At 39.1% G+C, this 23,286-nt stretch overlaps 1 protein-coding gene across 5 annotated transcripts in view; it reads left to right on the forward strand.

Annotated features, from left to right (window-relative positions):
• Nucleotides 1–23,286, forward strand: part of COL18A1 (collagen type XVIII alpha 1 chain) — a 180,428-nt gene that overhangs the window by 110,110 nt on the left and 47,032 nt on the right. For all 5 annotated transcript variants that reach the window (XM_039344199.1, XM_039344195.1, XM_039344197.1 and 2 more), the window contains 4 exons: nucleotides 5,096–5,640; nucleotides 14,711–14,794; nucleotides 16,064–16,120; nucleotides 23,150–23,270. In XM_039344199.1, coding sequence (XP_039200133.1) covers nucleotides 5,096–5,640; nucleotides 14,711–14,794; nucleotides 16,064–16,120; nucleotides 23,150–23,270 — 807 coding nt within the window. The remainder of the gene's footprint in view (nucleotides 1–5,095; nucleotides 5,641–14,710; nucleotides 14,795–16,063; nucleotides 16,121–23,149; nucleotides 23,271–23,286) is intronic.

Consider the following 23,286-nt stretch of genomic DNA (forward strand, 5'->3'; position numbering starts at 1 on the left):
CAAGGGCAGAAGAGCCGCCTTGTTGCTAATTATAGAGATTAAATTCATTTACCTAAACCTGCCATGCAAGGAAGTCCATAAAAGTGGCTCTACATTTTAAAAAGTAAATTGTTTTTGCTCCATCCAGAGTCAGATTGAAATTCATATCCAGTGTCTCTTTCCAGCTTGCTAGAAATTCTCAGCCTCTTTATTTAGAGATGGCGAATGACTCATTACAATCCTGGTTTAAATACAGTTGTATGCTTACAAGAATAACGTTTAGCTGAATAGAAGATTATTTCAATTGTTCGAGGAAATCTGTAGTTCAACTAGGTGTGTAGATTTCAGCTCACAACTTTGTCATCAGTTTTCATTTGTCGACTCTGGTTTTCCATTCTCGTGATTTCTCAAACGTATGCAAAGTAATTGGGCTCTAACCATTGGCTCTACTACATTTTCTGCGTTGTTAGAGTACATTGTATAGAAAATGATTTTTGAATCCTCAGATCACTTTATCTGGAAAAGGACACAAAGAGATAAAAATGGCATTCTATGTCTTGTCTCTCTTGGGGCCACAAAGGGAAAGGAAGCAGCCGCTGCAGAATCTGTATTCTCAGGATGAGAGTTCCAATGTGAGCCTTGAGCAGAGTCACTAGAGACTTTGTGCAGGGATTTCCAGTTGTAGTCCAGGAAGAATATTTTCCCATCCAAATAATACAAACTGAAACAAGATAGATCCTGTTGTTAGTGTGAATTATTCCCTTGTGTCTGGTCCCTGCCAGCAAGCAACAGATGCTCGGTCTGTGATAGATTTCATGGAAGTCTTGAAAATCCGTAAAATGTTATTCTTGTGGAACAGAGCCTTGGCTGAGGGAGGATTTTGAGTTCTTGCTTCTCCTGACCTACTTGTCAAAATGAAGATCTTGCAGTCTAGGCTGAAATCATGGAAGGCCGATCGCCCCACACATACACTGGGTCCTTCCCTTTTAACGGTATAAAAATATAAGTAAGAAATGAAGAATAAGCAGTATCCCACAAAATTCTGCTAGTCCAGGGTAGACAACCTTGGCTCTTTTATGACTCGTGGACTTCAACACCCAGCATGGCTCAGGAATTCTGGGAGTTGAAGTCCACGAGTCATAAATGAGCCAAGGTTGCCTACCCCTGTGCTAGTCAAACTGGAAGTCACCTATACTCCAATATAGATAGTCCTTGACTTATGACCATAATTGAGCAGCTTACCATGTAACTGCACCTGATTTTATGACCCTTTTCGCAGTGGTCGTTAAGCAAATGCTGTGGTCATTATGCAAATTTTTGCTGGAAACTGGAAGTAAATGCAGGCTACCAGCAAAAAAAAAAAAGTCACAATTTGTAATCACTTGACTATGGGATACTGCAATCAGCTATAACTGCAGGCTGGTTGCTAAACACCCAAAATGCGGTCACATGACTGTGGGGGTGGGATGGCCATTGGTACTTTGAATCTGGGTAGTAAGTAGCCCCGAGGACTACCTATAATATACGTTCCAGCTATCTTTAGATATTGCAAAGAAGCTGCACTTCATTTAAAATATTTGTGCTAGGCTGCAATTAGAAAATGTTCTTTGCTGGAATTTAAATACTTTTTAGTATCTTCCAGTTAGTTTCTAACCACAGGTCAAAGTACATATGCTTTCCCTTTGAAAATCTCTGATTTTCTATTATGCACTATGTGCTTCCTCTCCACCTTCAGAGAAACTGAGGCAGGGACTTCATCTTGGGAGAAATTGCTTTTAAGCACTAGCTAGATTAAAGAGTTCTCCCAACTTAAGTTTAGTTATTTTAACCGCTGCTTTTGTTGCTACTGTACACAGATTTACTGTTGCCTTCCAAACCAGGGGTGGAAGTAATAGTCTATTCTCCAATTCCATTTTTAAACTCATTTTCCAGATTTATTTCTTGGAGAAGGAGGGAAGAAGACATATTTGCAAGAGGAAGAAGGTCCCTGGAAAAGGGTACCTGACCTTCCCACCACCTGACAATTCTTTCCCCTGAATCTGTTTTTACACTGTCATTTTCACCATTGGTTTTGAAGAGAGGCCAACTGGAATCACGCCTGGCTTGGGCTAATGTGAGGAGGGGGGGGGGGAAATGACCTCATTAAATAACTTGTCTTGCCTATTACACTGTTATAAGAGTTTATAAGCAAGATATAGTAGGTACTGACCCTGAAAATAGATAGCGCAAAGTACCTTTCCTATATCTACCATCTTGAAAGTCTGGGCATGGACTGTAGGCTATCTATTCCCTGGATCAATTACCTGAATTGTTTTAAAAAAAATGTCAATGTTGAATTCTGTACATAAAATGTAAAATGCTACCTAGAAAGAAGAATAGAGAGATTTCTTCATTTCTCTTTTTAAAATAGTTTTTTCTAATGTCCTGCTGATTCCAAGCTTTGTAACTGTTTGAACAAGATGTCAGAACAAATCCATTTTTTAAAAAGTAACCAGTAACAGATATGGATGGTCTTGCATTCAAGCATGGACCAAAATCTTAATCTACTTGGTTTTAGGAGAATGTCTGTATGAGATGCTTCCAATAATGTACATTAGGTCACTGTTGGTCCTGTGTTGTACATTCAAAGGAACTGGTTGGTTTCTTTCTATGAATGCATATGAAACTGTCACATTCATAGAAATATACAGGGCTTTTTTTCTCATAGAACGCCCAGAACGGAGTTCTGGCACCTTTTTTGGATGGAACCTTGTAGGGTAGGCAAGGCAGGTTGTATGACATGTGTGAGTTCCAGCACTTTTTTTTTTTTTTAGAAAAAAAGCACTGGAAATATATGTTAATTAATTCCATGAACTTTAATTAGAAATATTCTAATTAGAATAAAAAGAATATTCTATTCTATTCTATTCTATTCTATTCCATTCTATTCTTCTAGTTGGAATTTGATTGTATGCATTTACAAGAGAAAAAGTCCTAATTAATGCAGTAATTTAGAAATGTCTTTTCTAACATGAAACTTGCCATCTGAAGTTTTGATAGCAAGGTCTAATTTTATCTAATAAATTATCCAATATTTATTTTATCTAATTTATATAGCCACCTATCTTATCCTGTGTGAATTAGTAGGACTGGCACTTAGTTCGGCAGTGAGTTTATCGAATACTTGGATTAGTGTGTTGTTCAAATATAGTCATGGTTAAAATGTGATTGACTGACTTGTGGTTCAGAAATTTACTCAAACCCAGCCAATTGAAAAAGCTGTTGGGTTAGATGCTGTGAGAACATGTCTGTTATTATTCACAACTGACTTGGTAGCCTGAAACAGGAAATCATGTATATGTGTATGTATGTAAATCATGTATATGTGTATGTATGTATATAAATAAGAGCCAACTAGAGGGTTGCATTGATTCAGGCAAATTCAGAACTGCTGATTTAGAAAGAATTGGGGCATACCCAATCAAAATCAATCTCTTTGAAGTAAACTAGATCAGATCTGAAACGGTTGGATTTTTAGTGATTTGGAAAATCAAGACTGTGTACCTCCCACATTCTTCATATAAGGAGAATGCCAAAGTGGTGGGATAGCAGAATGTGATTTTATGCCCGAAGTTTTTGGTCAGCTATTGTTTTAATTCATTCCAACTCCTTAGCACTTTCTGATGTATTTGTTACTTCTTGATTTATATTTTATGATTTTCATATACCGCCTCCATCACTAAGATTCTGACCAATGTCCAATAAACAGAAGAATAACACGGTTGATATAATGTCTCATAATCTTTAACACAGTAAACACCGATTGCCCCACAAAGATATGGTTGAACGGCTTTTGAAATAAAGAGGCTTCAGGGACTTATTGAATGAAAGGAAAATCAACCGAGCTGTGCTTCTGGGTTGGAAAAGTACACACAGATAATTTCAAAATGCTGTTATTGAAAAGTCTGGTTACCTCATTCCAGCCCTATGGATCTTTTATTGGGGTGAGATTTTCAAGAGGCCCATGTTAGCCCCACAACTTATAGGTAATGACCAAGGCTTTTAATTGGGCCCAGGAGCCTTTTGGCAAACAGTGACCAGGTATAATCCTACACTAGCAAGTTTTTTAGCTAGTACGTGGCTTTCCACATTCTGGACCAATTGAAGCTTCTGTGTCATTTTCAAGGGCAGTTCCATGCACATTATACTGCAATTACTCCAATTGGTGGTGGTAGTGTGATCAAGGGGCGAGTTGCTATTGGCAAGCATCAGATATGTAGGGCCATATCTGAGTTTGGTTAGCTTACCAACCAACAGCAACTTTGACTGGAGTTTCTTGCCCAGGAATATACCTGCAATGTTATTGTTATAACTGCTAAGCAAAACAACCTTTATGGGTAATGAAATCACTTTTTCTCACCCAAAAGTAGACTCTTATTTAAAAACCATGGATGGATGGATAGACAGACAGACAGAAAACTGCTGAATCTATGGAAGATTAAAATTTAAATAGGTATTTGCAACACAACCACATTTCTTGAAGTGTAAGCAGGCAGTCTTGTAGAAGACTGGAACCATCTAGAACAGTGCTTCTCAACGTTTGTGTGATGGCGACCCCCGTCACACAAACGTGCCGCGCATGCGCGGCGGCGCCCCCATGCGTGGCGGCGCCCCCATGCGCGGCACGCATGCAGGGGGCCGCCCCCGTGCGCGGCGCACATGCATGGGGCCGTCCCCATGTGCGGCGCGCATGCGCGGCGCGCCCCCCGAGGGGGAAAAATGGCGGATCGCCTTGTTTGGCGACCCCCGAGAAATGGTCGATCGACCCCAAATGGGGTCGCGACCCATAGGTTGAGAACCGCTGATCTAGAAATTCTATTTGTTTCAGAACGATGATACTTCAACGTGCCTTCTTCACTGTGCAATAAATTCTTCATTCTGAACAGGACCTTTTAAGTAGCTGGGAAGTAGCTGGGCTATATGGATGGGCAGAAGAAATGAAATTCAGTATAGGATCAAGCATATCAACTAGCTCAGAATTACCCTCTTCCCACTCTGATTCTTAGGAGATTTTTCCAGGGGGTGTTGGATACCATCCCTGTTGTTTCTGAAACTATCCCATTTCTTTTCTTAACAGAAAATTTCAGCAGAGAAGTTGGTCTCTTAGAGTTGATTGGAGATCCTCCACCAGACCAGATAACCAAAATCTATGGCCCAGACAAAAGTCCTGCCTACGTGTTTAGACCGGATGCTAACGCAGGACAAGTGGCACGGTACCACCTCCCAAGCCCCTTTTACAGAGACTTCTCACTCTTGTTCTACATTCAAGCCACTTCAGACAACGCAGGGGTGCTTTTTGCTCTTACGGATGCCTCCCAGTCAATCATCTATGTTGGTGTGAAGCTTTCTGAGGTGAAACATGGAAAACAGCAAATCATATTCTACTATACGGAGCCTGGTTCTCAAAATTCCAATGTTGCAGCCACATTTACTGTCCCTTCCCTGGTCAATCTGTGGACTCGCTTTGCCCTCAGTGTGCGGGATTACAATGTGGTGCTTTATATGGACTGTGAAGAATTTAAGATGGTTCATCTTGAGAGGTCATCTGGTAAGATAGAGCTGGAAGAAGGAGCAGGACTTTTTGTGGGACAAGCTGGAGGTGCAGATCCTGATAAATACCAGGTGAGCTTGCTTATTTCCAGTGAGATGGTTATCATAAATTAATGTTTTCCCAAAAGTGAAAGGCAAAGGAGCAAAGACTAGTTATTTTTTCCCTAATGATGTAGACTTTACTTATCTGTAGTTTCAGGGAGATTTCTCTTGATGCTTATACACAATCTGTATCTTATCCTTCATTATATATCTGTCTAGCTATCTTTCACTTTCTGCTGGTCTTCAGCTGTGGACAATTTAGGATCTAACAAAAGTATAGGAGTGTATAAACATCTTTCTTGTTTTATAAATTACTGCAAAACATTTTGGATAAAGTTTATTCCCCCTCTCTCCACGCCACTAATATTTTTTGGGACAAGTGTTGATCATTCTGAAATAAGCATCTATGTACGTCATTCTCTGTTTTATGCAACTGAGATGATAGGAGAGGGGTGTCAAACTGGCGGCCCGCAGGCTGAATGTGTCACATGCAGGCCACTCCCACCCCAGTTCTGCAAAGGCAAACAAGTCGCAATATGTCACGGTATGTCATGTGACTTGATCAAATTTGACACCCGTGTGCTAGGAGTATGGGAGAAAAAACTGAAAGAGGGCTGTGACATATGTAGAAACCACATTCAATATATGGGATGCATTGAGAAACACATCTGGAGTGTAACCAACAACTGTCAGTCTAGTTTCACATACTTGGCAGCTCAACAGACTACAATTAATAATGTTACTGAATCAAATTCCTGAGCGTTCATGTTGCAGCAAACATGGGATAACCTGTGCAAATAAAGATGTCTGTGGTTAAAATCTGTTTTCTTTTCTTCCCCATTCTATTTTCTCTCTGTGTATATTCATTCTGTCCACATACCAAGGTAACCTTTGGTTTTCTCACTCTTTCCTTTCTTTTAATGGCATTTATGAAGGATTGGTTGAAGGATATTTGCAGGTAATTGCTGCAGACCATTTTTGTGGTAGTGATAATCAGAGGTGAAAATAATGAAGTGAAAATAGTTAACATTTTTCATCTTCAAATTCATGTTCAGACATTGGCTTAGTTTGCCAGTCTAATGATTCCTGAGATTTATCCTGGGCTTCCCACTGAGATCAAATCCATTGCTGCATTCTTCTTTTTTGCTGGATACAGAAAAGCAGAAATCCTCTGGCGCTAATGACTCCTGACAAATATGGAGGATTGTCTCCCTCCTCCCTGTTAAAAATTAAGTAGGAAGAGGATAAAAGCAAAATTTACTGCTTTTCAGTGCAGACATTGGGGAGGACTTTCCTACCCACTCAGAAACAGATGTAGGTAATTATCTATAGTACATGCAGCTGATTATTTCTTCAAGCTGCAAGTGTCCCAGAAATATATAGGAAGAGTAAGTGCTAAATCTTAGTAGGAGGTGATTGACCTTGACTTATTAAAATATTTCCAGTTGCTGATAGAAGCTGGAGACTAATGTAGCCTGACTAAGAGCAAGAAAATGGAAAATACCAGCAAGCATAAGTGACATATGTATAGACATTAACTGGATTTAAGGAACAGAGTTGGGAGGAATTTTATTTTGCATCATCTGCAATAGCAATTCATTATCCTGTCCGAAGAAGCCTGCTGATAATCAGATTTCAGATGGGGAAGCAGCAAGCACGGAAGTGATGTTGATTTATGTTAAGAACAATCAGAGTCATTCTTTTTTTTTTTAACACATTTTATTGTTTTTTTTTTTTAAATTTAATCAGAGACATTCTTATCCATGGCTTACCACTGGCATGAGGATAAGTTCAAAGACATCCAGCGAATTAGTCCAATACTTTAATCTATGCCGTAGCTTACATATTTAATGATGCTTTGATATAGTATGTGATTACCAGAACTTGTATTGCTGAAGGGCGCAAATAGCATCTTACAAATTCAGTTTTTCATTTGTGCAGGATGTCAAGAAGACTGGAGAGCAGTGGTGGGATTCAGCCAGTTCGCACCACTTCGGCAAAACCGGTAGCTAATTTTTTGTTGCCCAGGCCCAGAATGCACTCTCAGAAGCAGCATCCACACACAGAACCGGTTGTTCACATATTTGAATCCCACCACTGCTGGAGAGCTATTGCTTCTTCTGTTCATAGTTAGAATAAACCATGTTTTCCCTAACATATTTCGAGCATACATATAATTCAGAGGTGAACAGGGAAGTTTTCAGTTCCTTCTTTGTGCTTTTTTTTTGGGGGGGGGGAATGGCTGGATTATGAGCTCAGGCCTCAGGCAGCCTCATTATTACGAAGGTAAAATTGTAGGAAATTGCATAAAGTTCTTCTGTACTTGTAATGATCAGTTATGGTTTTGAGCTGGCACAAAGAGACTCAGAGTCCTGGATATCATCACGGAAGACTACAGGATGGGTTTTTAGTTCTCTTGTCATCTGCAGTACTACTCTACTGCTCAGAATCACAAATGGTGCTTCAGCTTCCAAATCTTGGGGGCGATGTTCATCTCCATTTCTTAGCCGAGGGAGCCAGTGTTGTCTGAAGACATTTTCATGGTCATGTGACCAGCATGACTATATGCTGAGGCTTACAGAATGCTATTACCTCCCCACTGAAGCAGTACCTGTTTATCTACTCTCATTTGCATGCTTTCAAACTGCTAGGTGGGCAGGAGCTGGGGCAAGTAACAGGAGCTCATCCCATTGTGCAATGCTCGTGTCAGCTTTCTATTTGATGAGCTCAGCCTCTTTAACCTGTCAGCCATCACGCCCCCAGATGCTAAATATGAACACCAATAATGATTGAATATTGACCTAATTCTAGTAGTATGATGAGATATTTACCCTGCCCTTTAGCCTTCAGACAAGTGTATACACACTTGACAGATCCAGTGCTCAGCCACGTAGCAGACCTCATCCAAGGTACTTATTTGCTGTCTAATAAAACTTTATGTTTATTTTTATTTTTTTTTTTGAAAAAAAGGGCACTACCTAAATAGGTCATGTTCATTCAGTTATTTTTTTAGTCAGTAGACCAACATTTTAAAAATGGTATCCATACAGTAAAAGTTGCAATAGAAAAACTCTAATATACTGATATAGTACAACATTGAAAGTCAGGTTGGTGACTTTCAGTTAAGTCAGTTAAGGCTAGAAATGGGAGACCATGATTTCTAATCCCTCCTTGGTCACATAGCCAGCTGGTGACTTTGGGCTGGTCACTTTCTTTCATTCATAGGAAAAGGGAAGGGAAGGGCAAAATCTTGCCAGGAAAACTGCAGAGACCAGTCCAGGGAGTTGCCAGGGCTCAACCCTGATTCAAAGAAACAAAACAAAAGTACAACATTAGATGGCAACAGTTTAGACTACATGAGCCTTCCCTATCGACCATTTCTAGGACAATAACACTTAGCCAGTCCTTCCAGTATAATCAGAGAAATTGCAGACAATTGATAAGTAATAGATAACTTCTCTTTCATGAATAAACAATATAGTAAGAGGCCTTCCTGAGTCAGACCATTGGCAATGCCTCTCTAGAATTTGAGGAGCGGTTGCTCTTGGTCCATCAGGAAGAGGGTGAGAGATTGAATCTGCGAGTTTCTTTATACTACTATATTGCTATGGCTTTCCAAGCAATAAAGGGCAGCGCCGGTAGCTCATGGTTAAGATGCTGAGCTTGTTGGCTGGAAAGCTGGCAGCTCAGGTCGAGACCCGAGCGCCATGTGAAGGGGTAAGCTCCTCGCCCCGGCTCCTGCCAACCTAACAGTTCAAAAGCATGTAAATGTGAATAGATAAATAGGTACCACTTGAGTAGGAAAGTAACAGCACTCTGTGATGGCCACATGACCATGGAAATATCTTCAGACAGCTGTGGCTCAATGGCCTTGAAATGGAGATGAGCACCACCCCCTATAGTTGGCAGTGACAGAGCAGAGTAAAATCCACAAGGAGTCCTTTATACCTTTCTCCTTTTTTTCTTTCCAAGTAATAAAGTCCAAAAGGCAGCTATATTTTTTTACTCCCCTAATCAGTGGGAAGTTGTACATATTTTAGATTGGCAGGTTCTTTGGCTTTTTAAGAAAAAAAAATTGTTGCATTTCAAATGTATACTGTACAGCAGGAAGACTAAACAAATTCACAGGAAGTACGGATTATCTTGAGGAACACAAACACAAGCACATAGTAGTAACATGACATGCTAATGGATGAAGCATTGTTTAGAGAACACTGTAATTAAACAACTTTATAAACATACTAAGAAATTTGAAGTGATGGTTTGCCTATTTTTTTGAGGTCATGTTCTTTGCATGACAAAGATCTGCACAACGAGACTAAAAACAAAAACCCACATGCAAACTCTGATGTTAGATCTTTAAAGTTAAATTGGAGAATTGTGTTTAGAATGTTATTGATGTATTACAATGTACAGTGGGAAATGTTTTATATCCAAACTCCATAAAATGCATTGGTTTTATGCTAAAAATGTTTCATGGGGATTCACCTCCCGAAGGAAGTGTAAAAAGTAAGAAGAAGAAGCAATGAACTCATTTTTATTGATTTTCCTGGTATCTCACAATAAAATCTGATTGGCTGCATGATATCATAAAGGAAGTATTTTCAGAATCAGGGCTAGCCCCTGGGTGGACTTTGGTTACAGGGTCAGTTAGGCAGAATTACATGTACTGCATAATGATAGCATGGCATGCCTACATAATCTTGCATTGTCCAGAACTGGCTTATGAAAAATGCAATTATTGCTAGAGTTTTTAACAACCAGAGCTCTAGGCTAAGGAAAGAAGCAATCAATACCATGCTAAAAAAAATAGACAAGGTATATTGAAATTCCCTATTATCTTCCATAATGAGTCATTATGTCCAGGTGTAACTACACTGTTTTTTTGTTGGCAGCTTCTACATGACTTGTCCCCATGACACAGAGATGGGACTGATTAGTAGTAGGGTATCAAAGGAGCAATTGAGTCAGTATTTCTCAACCTTGGAAGCTTTAAGCTTTAAGGTGGGTGGACCTCAGCTCCCATGATCCTCCAGCCAGCATGCTGGCTGGGGAATCATGAGAGTTGAAGCCCACCCCAGTTAAAGCTGCCAAGGTTTTGATATACTGACAGACAGTACTAGAACATTCTTCAGAATGATTTCAGGGAAGGCCAGCTTGTCCTTACCTTTTCTTCCCTAAGAATATAAACATCATGGTGGGATCTTTTTCTGCCATTTCTGGTCATGCAGCTACTTGCAGCCCCGGGCCTGTCACTGCCTGCTCCTATTATTTCCACTTATCTATCCTTGGAGATTGAGCACATGCTGTAGTGAGATAAAGTACCTCAGCCATGCCCTGGGATATGGCAGTATCCCAGATGGAGATCTCACTGCACAGACATGTTTGCCAACTCTATGCATGATTGAGAAGAGATGCTTCAGGAGGCAGAGTGGCAAGATGTGGAGAACGGATTCTAGGATTCTGCCATAGTGATGAGAATGAAGGGAAAGAATAGGGAGATCATTTTTTTTAAATTGAGGGGCTATCGAAAGAGAGAAGGAAGGAGAGTTTCTTTCTCTTGTTCAGGGTTCAAGCAAGACACACCTATGGTTGGATCATAGGGATCAATGAGTGTAAGAAGCAATTCACTCATTGTGTCTGTCTCTTTAAATCTAAGCATCAGTTACTCCAGTATCCTTACTAAGATACAAATCTAGTTTTTCCACTTCCAAATAGATTATAAACTCTATTGTTTAGTTATAGTTTCTTGATAGTTCAGTGCTCAGTAAATTAGCAGTACCTTTTTTTGTGGCTAGGACTGGAGATTTTATATTAATTCTTTTTCAGCAGCTATAGAAAGAATAGTAATGATACTATTGCAAAAAGGGTGCTTTGTTTGGCTTTGCTTCTCCCTTCAATGTGGTGTTAGATAGATGTGCTATGTTTGCTCAATGCACCAGTTTTCTTTTGTTCTCCACCAAAAATCTGAGAAAAACTACCCCACTCCAATTCAACTTGCTCAATAGTAGTAACTGTGAGAGGAAACTCGGGGTCCTAGTGGACAATCACTTAAATATGAGCCAGTAGTGTGCTGCAGCTGCCCAAAAAAACCAACACAGTGCTGGGCTGCATTAACAGAGGGATAGAATCAAGATCACGTGAACTATTAATACTACTTTACAATGCCTTGGTAAGGCCACACTTGGAATACTGCATCCAGTTTTGGTCACCACGATGTAAAAAAGATGTTGAGATTCTAGAAAGAGTACAGAGAAGAGCAACAACGATGATTAGGGGACTGGAGGCTAAAACATATAAGGAACGGTTGCTAGAATTGGGTATGTCTAGTTTAACGAAGAGAAGGACAAGGGGGGACATGATAGCAGTATTCCAATATCTCAGGGGCTGCCATAAAGAAGAGGGAATTAAGCTATTTTCCAAAGCACCTGAAGGCAGGACAAGAAGCAACGGGTGGAAATTAATCAAGGAGAGAAGCAACCTAGAACTAAGGAGAAACTTCCTGACAGTTAGAACAATTAACCAGTGGAACAATCTGCCTCCAGAAGTGGTGAATGCTCCAACACTGGAAGTTTTTAAGAAGAGACTGGACAGCTATTTGTCTGAAATGGTATAGGGTTTCCTGCCTGAACAGGGGGTTGACCTCCAAGGTCCCTTCCAAATTTATTATTGTTATTATAACAATGCAAGAAAGCTGAAGGGGGAGGGGGGCTGGGATCCTGTGTCCCATGGCTGCCCTTAGTGGGCTTTAAGGTGATCTCAAGCTACTAGCTCCCTGAGTCATCTCAGTGTGATGTATGGAGCTAGGGAAGTGATATTTCTCACTTTTTCCTATAGAGAAAAATCTGGGCATGTACAGATTTGTATTGAAATATGACTTCACCCATGAAATAGCATCCTCTTTTGGGTTGCTTAGTTTCCATGACCCTGGAGAGAAAAAGATAGCAAGGAGATGAGTGTTGTAAAATACCTTGGAATGCCTGCTCCAGAACAGCTGTACACACAAAGCTCTGGGTTAAAAAAAAATAACTTGCTCCTCCTTGTGATTTTTGTCTGTGACCCCATTAAATCGGCAAGCTACAGCTGGAATGTTCTCCGTGTATAATTCCAAGGGGCGTCTAGTTGCCTGACAGTCATGTTCTGCTCTCTGTTTCCAAGTTGTTAACTTGAAAAGAAAGGCCTCCACAGATTCAGAGAGACACTTTTTCCCCTCTTTAATCTTGTTTAAATCTGCATGCTCATTCTACCCACTGGCTCTGCAGTCCTGGTGTGGCTGAAAAGTTCTTCCTGTGGGTCTGTCTAAAATCTCATAATCATGAATCACAGAATAGTAGGAAGCGTGTCATTGCTTTCATACCTACCTAAAAAAGAAACTTGCATGTCCAGTGTCCATACAGGAACCATTGGTAGACAGGTAATCCACATTGGCCATTTCACTTTGGCCATTAATCTTTTGCAGATCAATGGCCGTAGATTAAGAGTCAGTCCAACTAGTTGTGCACTCCCAATCCCTAGGCTCAAGTTGGGAGAAATCTGATCTCTATACTTCCTATATGGAAACTTTTAAAAATTAATAATGATTAAAATATTGTAAACTATTTTCATAGGCCAGTTTGTAAAGGAGTTCAGTTCTTTAATACACAGTCTGAAGATCTGACACAGCTGTGTACCTGAACAATATGACAAATATATATCATGTGCCTGAGACAGGCGAGAGCATTTTAGCATCCAAGTCTTGATGTTCCCAATTTAAAAAAACAAACATTTTTTCCTTTATATTGCGGTGCAAAAGCCAATGTACAAACTCTGATATTTGTTAGTGAGGGATAAAATGGCTAAAAGCAATAGCAGAATGGAATGTATTTTGATCCTTTGGGATTCATTTTCACTCTATCCTTTTATGGAGGTTTTAAGGGTGGTGGGCTCTTGTCATGTCTTTATTTTGAGGGTGGCAAGGAATGGTGGTACCTTGTGCTGCTGGTGTTGGGAGCCATGGCTTTCTGAGCCAGACTGGAAAGGGCCTTGGCCTCCTACAGTGCCTCAGGCAAGGTTTTCAGCAAACTTCGGAAGGGCAAAGCCAAAACCAAGCGCAGGCTTTCAAAATATCTCTTTCTTGTTCTCTCTAATGAAAGGAAGCCTTACCTTTTGAGCCATGAAATAGACTTTTCTATGCTTCTGAAATGAGGGATAATAAAGGAAGGGTGTACTCCAATATGGAGGAAAATACTATGAAAGCTGTCACTGGGGAAGCTGCTAATTTGTGGCCACAATTTTGAACAGGCACTCCGTCAAAAAAAATTTTTTTGAACATAGAATGTGGACCCTTCTGATATTTGTGATAGTAACATGTTTTTGCCAGATCAGTTTGCACCACTGGCAGGCCCCAGTACTCAAGATGGAGGCTCTGAGGTTCTGTTGTAATGTTTTCAACTAATGGTAAACCGGCCATCTTGGAAGTCAGGGTAAAGAGATTGAATGGATGAACCCACTTTGAAAAATAGCTTGATGTATCTTGTTGAGATGATTTGTTTGAGTTAGTGCTGTGCTGCTAAGTTGTATCTAAAGATATTATAGGACAATTATAACAACCAATGTTTGGATTTTGAATTAGAAGCCACTTTTTTTTAGGAATTACAGAATTATGCACCTTGCAGCTAGTTGGCTGTGCAGATTACGAAGAGTCAACAGAAAACAGCAGCAATCTGTAAATAGTTTATAAATGTTGGAAATGTCAAATTTGTGCGCTCTCGGTCCTCCAAAAACCATTGCAATCAGAATCATAGATCTGGAAAAGATTAGAAGGATTAAATCTAACACTTCCTGCCGCAAGGCACAATGCTTATTATAGCACTTTCCTCGCCTGTATTGACTTTGTTCTCCTGCCTTACTTTCTTCTTTTTTACATTGGATATTAATGCTTCAATCGTTAAGTTAACAGTGTTTGTGGTACAAATAATATCAACTTAAAATAAAATGGGCATTTTGGGGTTGGGGGGCACAGACGTGGGAATTCTATATTTCCTTAAACTGGGAAGGAGGCTCTTTTTGCTTTGGAGAAATATTGGTCATATTGGGTCATATTTGTTTTCTGTTTTTGTAGGGCATCATTGTAGAATTAAAAATAAAAGATAATCCCTGGGCTGCTGGTTACCAGTGTGTTGAAGAAGATGATGACTGTGATACGGTGAGTCACCCTATTTCTGATGTTTTTTTTCCAACATGTAAACATATTATCTGTGGACGTTCTCAAACATTTACAGTAGGTCATGGTTGTCCTAAAGGTGCTTTTCAAAAGGCAACTGGATTTTCTTGGTGTTTTTTTTTTGTTGAAGCGTCTTGGATGAGAAGTGAAACGTTTTCCAAGAAAAAAATCAAGAACTTTTTGGAAAAAGTACCTTTGGGACAGGTGAACATATGGCAGCCTCTTTATGCTGGGCAGGTTATGTTGGAAGCTGAATTTTAGTTTAATATTCTGAGAATGATCTTCAGTTCCTGTCAAGCCTGCATACTCCAACTTTCCCTCCAATGGAGCTTCTGTTTTTGCTTAACCACAGTACGTTGTGTTTTCCAAATCTAGCTGAAATTTGATTAATCTTAACTACACTCGAAACATACTGTACTTCATTAACTTGTTTTCACCAATCATACTTAAAATGTCAAGTGACATGTTGGTATTAATTTGAAACACAAGAAGAACTGTTTGATCTCCTTGTGTCTAAGAAATGGAAGGTGGAAGTTTAAAGGAAGATTAGGTTAGTGAGGCCATGGAATCAGAAGAGTAGTTAATTTAGACCAATATTGCCAGTTCTGTTGGCAGTAGCTGCTGTTCAACTGAAATGGGAGTCTTTTCCAGCATTGATTTCTGAGGATATTTAGCTAAATATGCTGAGATTCTGGACTTTGTAAGTACAAAACTGTCTTCTTACACTGACTCATGATCTCCCCTATCATCTAATGCAGGCATGTCAAACTGCTGGCCCACTGGCCGGATGCATCACACTGAAACTGTGCCCACCCCTTTGCCGGCAATGGGGAAAAAGTTGATATGTTGCGCGATGTCACGTGACGTTGCGAGTTTGACATGCCTGGTCTAATGTGTTATAGTGTGGCAATATTGGCAGACTTTGTCTCCAGAATATTAATGCAGATAATTATACAGCTTTGTTAATATTTTATATGAAAGCATTGTAGCTGATGAGAAAAAAATTAAGATTAAATCCAATAAGTTATGCTGTAGTTTTTGATATGTTCCTGAACTACAGTTCCCAGTATCCCAACTAGCATGCCAAAATAGCATAATGCATTAAGGACTGTAGTTCAGCAGCATCTTAATGGCCATGTTTCCTCATTTCTGATGTAGACGAGAGATTTTTATCTCTTTCTTAGAGGGACTATATCTGCTGATTTAATGTACTGGTTATTCTTCTTTCTGTTTTTTAAAAAATGTCTTTAGTGTGGTGGTAGTGGAAGTGGATTAGACATAAAGCAACCATCTTCCGAAAAGGAAAGCGTGAGTACAATGCCACTTTTGTAATCATGTTACTATTTTCCAATATAGAAATATCTTTTCTCCTCTTCCTTCTTCACCATTTGTTTTTGACCTCATCATCATCAGTTCCTTTCCCTCCCCTTTATCCTTCCATGTCCTTCTCTTTTTCCTGTAGTTGTAGCATTGGGTGGTCTGGTTTCATGGTATTTCTTAAAAACCCACAATGAGGAGGTTTAATTTGACAAGCTGCTAGCATCTGCTTGCGGTGAACCATTTATCACATGCTTAGGGCTGCTGCAGGCAGAGGAGAAACAGTACTCATTACAAACCATTAGCTGACCATGTGCATCAGAATGTTGCTGGTCTCGGATTGTAATAAAGTTCATTATTGTGCATCAGTTTGAATTATTTCCCATGGACAAATGCATATGAAGTATTTATTTTAAAAGATCAGAAAAGGGTTTTTTTTTTGTTTCACTCAGAAATGTTCCACCTTATTTATGAAATGTAGTTAGAAGCTATAGATGCACATTGTGTTGCATAATTATATAACATAGTGGATAAAAACTGGTGTGGAAATAAATGAAGATCAAGACTGCAATTCCAGCTTTGCCTGGAAATTCACTGAAAGCTTAAAGCATCTCTCTCTCTCTCTCTCTCTCTCTCTCTCTCTCTCTCTCTCTCTCTCTCTCTCTCTCTCTCTCTCTCTCTCTCTCTCTCTCTCTCTCAGAAGGAAAGTACAATTTACATTGTACAGATTGCATATAAAAGTTGCACATAAGACAGTTTTCTTTTGCTTTTTTTTATGGTAGTGGCAGAAATCAATTGGTTCACTCTACTTAACCCGACTTTCCCTCATATATTGAGAATGCAACTGTCTTTCACCACACACCAGAACAACAAGTGTATGGGGAAACATAGTAAGTTACCATAAAATTGCATAGTTCATCTCACTGAGTTTGAAGCACGACAACACTATGAGTTGCATGTGTTTACACAACATTGGCTAAGAATTGCAACATTTGGCAACAAATTTGAGCATTAAAGCATTAGATTGTGTCAGTAGTGTTAATTTGGAAAAGATCAAGGTGGTAGCAGTCCAGAATCTTGGAAAAAAATCAATGTGTGTTGACCAACCCCTAGTATGTATCCATTTTTTATCAACTTGCTGATTTATCCCCTTACAACAGCAGCTCCCAACCTTTTCTATACCCCGTACCCCTAGAACGCTTCTGATATATTGTCGTACCCCTTACAAAAATTGGAAATAATGGCAGCAAATTATCCATATGCACTATAATTTTGAAAACCCAAGTTTTCACATTCCCTGGAGTATCGTCTCGCACCCCTGGTTGGGAACCCCTGCCTTACAAGAAACCTGATGCTGAACTGACTTTCTCTCATAGGAATTACTTTAGAAAGAACTCTTGCTGAGCTCAGAGTAATCTATTCCTGCCCAGAGAGGTTTGTACATAGAATAGATAGGGAAAGAGGAGAAAGGGAGACTCCAGAATTTTGGCTAATGAGAGTGAGAAAGATTTTATAGAAGACAGGTTTTAAGAATAAGTTTGTGTATGGATTCTCAGTTTCCCAGAATGGAGATTTGCTACTGTGGCTTTGTTGGCAATGTGCAGATATTAGGCATTCCTGGCTTCCTGCTGACTATATTCCATGTCACATAATTGCAAAATCCGTAAATTCTCTTCAGGCCAATAATTTTGGTTTCTGGTTGGTCACATCTAATTATCACTACAATACCAACCATGACTAATATGATTGTTTTCTTTGATTTCTTTCTTTTTCTATCAGCATCATTTGTAAGCATTATCCCTTTGGAATGGCATTGCATAAACCCACTGATCTTGGCATCAGTTTCTTATTAATTACTTTTTAATATAATTGATACTGATGTATGATTCATCTGAAACTTCTCTTCTCGGCACAGTTTTCAGTTTTCAGTTTAAGAAGGCTAAGCAATGCAATCCTTTTTTAATCTTCCAACTTCATGTTGATCTGCAGCAAATGTTACAGTTTAGTTATTTTTCATGTTTAATATTGACAAGAAACTGAAAATATTATGCCTTCATTGGGGTGTGGACTGGGAGTTGTGTTCTATTTGTACATTTCACAAGAATGCTTCATAGCTGTGTTTGAGACCCCCACGTTAACCTGCCAGAGGGTAGCTTACCATGGCGACACATCATCTCTTACATGTTGATAGTATCTATTCTGGAAATATCACCAGCTTTTTTTAAACTAATCAACAGAAATAGTTTGAATTTGATACTAGTCCTTTAGAGAGGGGGAGAATATCTTGAAACCTTCAAATATTGCTGAGTGGAACATTTAGGAATTGTAGGTTCCCCATTCCTCCTTGATTGTCTTTCACTGAACACTGATCCAAAAGTTTTACCAAAAATGAATAATAATATTGTCAACCTTATCAGGTAGACCAAACAGGAAATATGGCCATATGGATTAAATCTGCTTTATTGTAAAACCACATTTATTATTTATTTTTAAATTTATTTGCCATGGGGTTACTCTAGGTCAGTGGTTCTCAACCTGTGGGTTGGGACCCCATATGGGGTCGAACGACCATTTCATGGGGGTCGCCAAACAACACAGTCCGCCATTTTTCCCCCTTTTCCTTAGCTGTGCTACTCCCTTTTATTCTATTGGCTTTTGAAAGCCAATAGAATAGGCTCTTTTGAATAGAGTCTAATTCTATTGGTTTTCAAAAGCCAATAAGAATTGTCCAGGCTGTCTCTATCATATATCAATATGATAACCAAAAAGATGAATGGTGGAGAACAGAGACGGGAGGGTGGGATGGGTAGGGAGCTGGAGAATAGAATCTTTAACATTAACATTAATTAATTAACATTTAATATTAAAAGAATCTTGCAAGTTTGAAAATACAGTTTTCCTGGCATCATCTTTAGAACCTGATAACTTAGGGAGGGTCTGTCTTGAGCCTCTTGCCCCACCCACTATGCAGCCATGGGCTAGGCTTCCTCTTCTCTGACTATTTCCATCTCTTCTCAGGGTCTCCTAAGGTCATTCCTACATACCATTACATGTTCAGGAAAATACAAAGCCATTCCCTAGCTTCTGCAAGATTTCTATCAAGATTTATGTGTAATACCATTGTGGACACAGACAAATTGATAGATAGTGGGCTTTAGCCTTTGTGATTCCCAGCTGTTTTGTATTTTCTCCAAAAGTTAATTTTCCTTTATACCTTTTCTCAAGGGAGTATTAGAAATCTCTATTTGGCTTTGACATAAACATCATCCACTCTGCCAGAAATAGTGCGAGATCAATTTGCAAAAAGCAACCAACACAGGGATGACCTTCCCATAGTTTATTTTTCCAAAGTACAGTTTTACATATCCTGAAGTCACTTTTGACTTTGCTCAACATACAGAAACAAAGGCCAGTATTATTGAATTGTCAAAGCAACAGAGTCATGAATAAACGAGAACTTCTATTTGTTTTGATTGTAATGAAATTTTTCTCTTCTGATTCTTTCCAGATGTGTCTATATGTCATTTAGTATAGTGTTTAATCTTAATTGTATGCACATAGAGCATTCATTGGATGAAAAGACAAGTTATAAACTAGTACAATTAAATACATTTAAATATAACAATAGGCAGAATTCAGATATGTACAGTACTTTGAGTGAAAATGTTTCTGATAATGGAATGATTTCCTTCCGTGCAGTACTTTCTATATTTACAAAATTGGCCCTAAATTTTTGAGACAGATTTGGCAGACTTTCTGTATGGGAGAAGAAAACTGAGAGAGGGGAAATTCTATTTCACAAGTCAGATACTCGCTTGCATAATGCTGCACTCCATCACATCTTCCTGGATGTTGTATTCTGTCTTTCCCATCTAAAATAAATGGAACAGTAACAATTTGTAATATTTAAATTGTTTTTATATGCAATATATTTGACATAAGAAGCTTCAGTGTTTGCACCTGTCCTGAACACATTTAATATGATTAAATATAAGAAGGAATGAGCAAACAAACATCCATGATAAACATGTATGCATAAAGCGAGCTTCCCTCCAATGTCCATTTATTGAACAATTACTGAATTCATAGGACTGTAATCTATAAGACTGGGCTGTGACTATTCGGGAGTTCTTAAAGCTTATGATCTCCTTTGTTCATCTTGTTTTGAGTGAATCTCTGTGTGAGTGTATGTGTGTATATTAGAAATATATTTGTGTGAGTAAACATATAGTTGTCATGTCTTTCAAAGGCTTTGTGGACCGGTGGGGGGAGGGGAGAGCAGATGGTTTTGTGCGAGTGATGGGCAGGCGCACACACACACTCATGGGCAACAGGCACTTACACTCACTGCTTGCATAAATAGAGTGGGTGTACTCCCTTCTGTTTGCGCACTTGTGCACTCACTCGCCCGCCACTTCCATGGCCCAGTTCCAAAAGGCTCAAGATCCAGTAGTGGGCCACAGCCCGGGGGTTGGGGACCCCTGTTTTAAAGCATTAAATAGAGATTTTGACAACTAATCAATCTGGAAGCAGTGTGGAAATATTTCAAAACTGTCTAGTCACTATAATGCAAAGATTCAAGCTCATAAGTAAAGCAATATCATACTGTATACAAGGCGTAGACAATGTGAGTTTTACTTTTCTCCACATATTTATTTTCTTATTCACTTTTCCACCTCAAGCATTCCTAATGCTATTGGAAACTTTTAAACCAACAGTGCAACGGATTTAAAATAATGAAAAGGAAAGTAGGAAAAGGAACTGATAACTCTGAAAGTATCATATGTACATCATTTGCTGTCTCAAAGGAGTCCCAAAAACCTTCTTCTCTTCCCATTTCGCTTTCACAGCAAATCTGTAAAGCTGGGCTGCAAGAGAGCAACCAGCTCACAGTCAGCTTCACAGCTGAGTACGGATCTGAGTCTATCCCACTTGTGTGCCCCGTTCCTACTCTGTCACCCTTAAGCATCATATCATAGGCCTGTTCATCCAAACAGGAAAAGAGCACTAAATATGGTGGGAAAGGCCCATTATGGGGAAAATGATATTAGACATACAGTGTCGTATGTCCAACTCCGGCACTTAAGGCTGTGAAGAAAACGTGATGAATGCAGAGCATAGGTGCCACCCAGTGGCAAGACACATAATTGTCCCACATGATCTCCAAATGGGTTCTGTTCAACTGTCTGACATTTCACAAATTCAAAAGGGATTATTTAAAGTATTATCCAAAGGAACCATCTGTGGAAAATTGGAAATACAGTAGGTGCAACATAGTAAACATAAGCTCCCCTGTCAGATATCTGCAGGTAGAAGTGGAAATTTATTTCCAGAGCCCAACTTCTAATAATTACAGAAAGCTCAGCTTCTAGCAACAACAGAGACTGGTAGAGGAGGAAAAATGCTATAATGAACTGAACATGGAATCAAGCATGCTTACACTCCCTTCTAGTGAAGGCAAAGTGAAAATAAAGAAATCATAGCTGAGTGCAAAACAGCCAACTCCAAAAAACAAATAGGGCGAGAAAACTACCACACACCTTTCACTTGACCACCCAGAAAAATTTAAGAAATAACATTTCTTCTTTTAGGGATTCTTCTCTGTGCATTTCCTTTGCCTGCTTTCTTTCAGAAATGATTTACAGATATCCTGTAAGTTAGAAGTGACATTACAGGTAGTCCTCAGCTTATGGCCACAACTGAGCCCAAAATTTTGGTCATTCCAGTTGGGAAGCCACTCATCATTGACCTGACTCAATTTTACAACCATTTTTACAATGTTTGTTATGCTCATTAATTGAATCGTGTGGAAAGTTTAAAAATGTTTTACTATCTAGGTTTAGAAAGCATGTAGAAATGTTTTAATATTTTTCCAACATGTATGAGTTTCTTCACAGATTTAAGGCTTGTTCTGATTTATAAAAGTAAAAATAACCCTCCCCCACAACTAGGCTGACAATAACATTATAATCTTTTATCTAAGAAATTCAGCAATAATAGGAAGTTGTTGAAGCAATATCGCTTTAAAAATCACTGCTTTAATAAATATTTCATTTCTAAATGAGAAAATATACTTTTCTTTCTTTCTTTTTTTTAACTTTTCTCACAATTGTCCAGTTTATTAATTTCAGGTCTGATAACGGTAAGGAAACATTCCAAGTTTTTCCGTTTGTTTTTTTCTAACTGAAACCATAATTTCTCCAACCCTAAACAGTAAATATTAAAATGCTAAGTGAGCAAGTCTTCTGTAAACGCAGTGAGCTTTTGCATATTAAAAAAGCAATATCTTAACAACATGAAACTTTCACTGATAACATGTCTTAATGCTAAACTTAATAGACTGAATTGAGGCAAAATTAAATGCTCTGTAGTTTTGTTTGACTAAAACCAAGTTTGAAAGGATTCACACATAATGCTAAGCGTGAGTTTGTTAACAATGACTGAAAAAGCTACAATTGCCTAGGCTTAAATGTGACACAGTCATAAATCATCCACAACTAGAGTGGATAGAATCATACATCATACTAAAAAAGGAGCCAACCTTTAGCTTAGCAAGGTGTGTGGGCCCAGTTATTAACTTGCTTAATTCATTTCAATAGGCAAAAAATATTAAGGCACAAAACTCAAAATCAGACCTTTTAACTGTGGGCCACATAAAGGCTTTGACCAAGTTTTGTGCCATTGATGGGATTTCTCCCTACCCCAATTTTCCCCCAGTATTCTCCCTGACTCATTTTTCCCCAGTATTGCCAGACTGATAGTGGGAACAACTGAGAGAACTTTTGGCAATTGATGGGACAGAGGAATTATGCAAAGGGGTTGTTGTTGGCCCATCCCTTGTTCTTTTTCCAAACAGGCTAACTTTCCTCTGTGCTTGTGTATGTTGTGTATGTCCTTTAAGGGTAGGAGGGAAGGAGAAGAATTACTAGACTCAACAGTCACTTTTTCAGAACCAATTATTTGTCTTGGGTTGCCAGCTCTGGTACAAGAGGAGGTTTAATTCAATTCTGTTGTCTTTAGGTGATTCCTCTGTTACCAAAACTGCCAGTGCCCCCACCTGTTACTTCCCCTGACCTTGCCAAAAAACCTGTGCAATTAGAGGAGGCTGAATATACTGTGAGTCCACCACATGTTCCTGCAAGTAAGTTCTTGTTTCC

The sequence above is a fragment of the Crotalus tigris genome, unplaced genomic scaffold (genome assembly GCF_016545835.1).
Source record: "Crotalus tigris isolate CLP2741 ecotype Arizona unplaced genomic scaffold, ASM1654583v1 scf7180000017899.1852299, whole genome shotgun sequence".
Taxonomy (NCBI): Eukaryota; Metazoa; Chordata; class Lepidosauria; order Squamata; family Viperidae; genus Crotalus; species Crotalus tigris.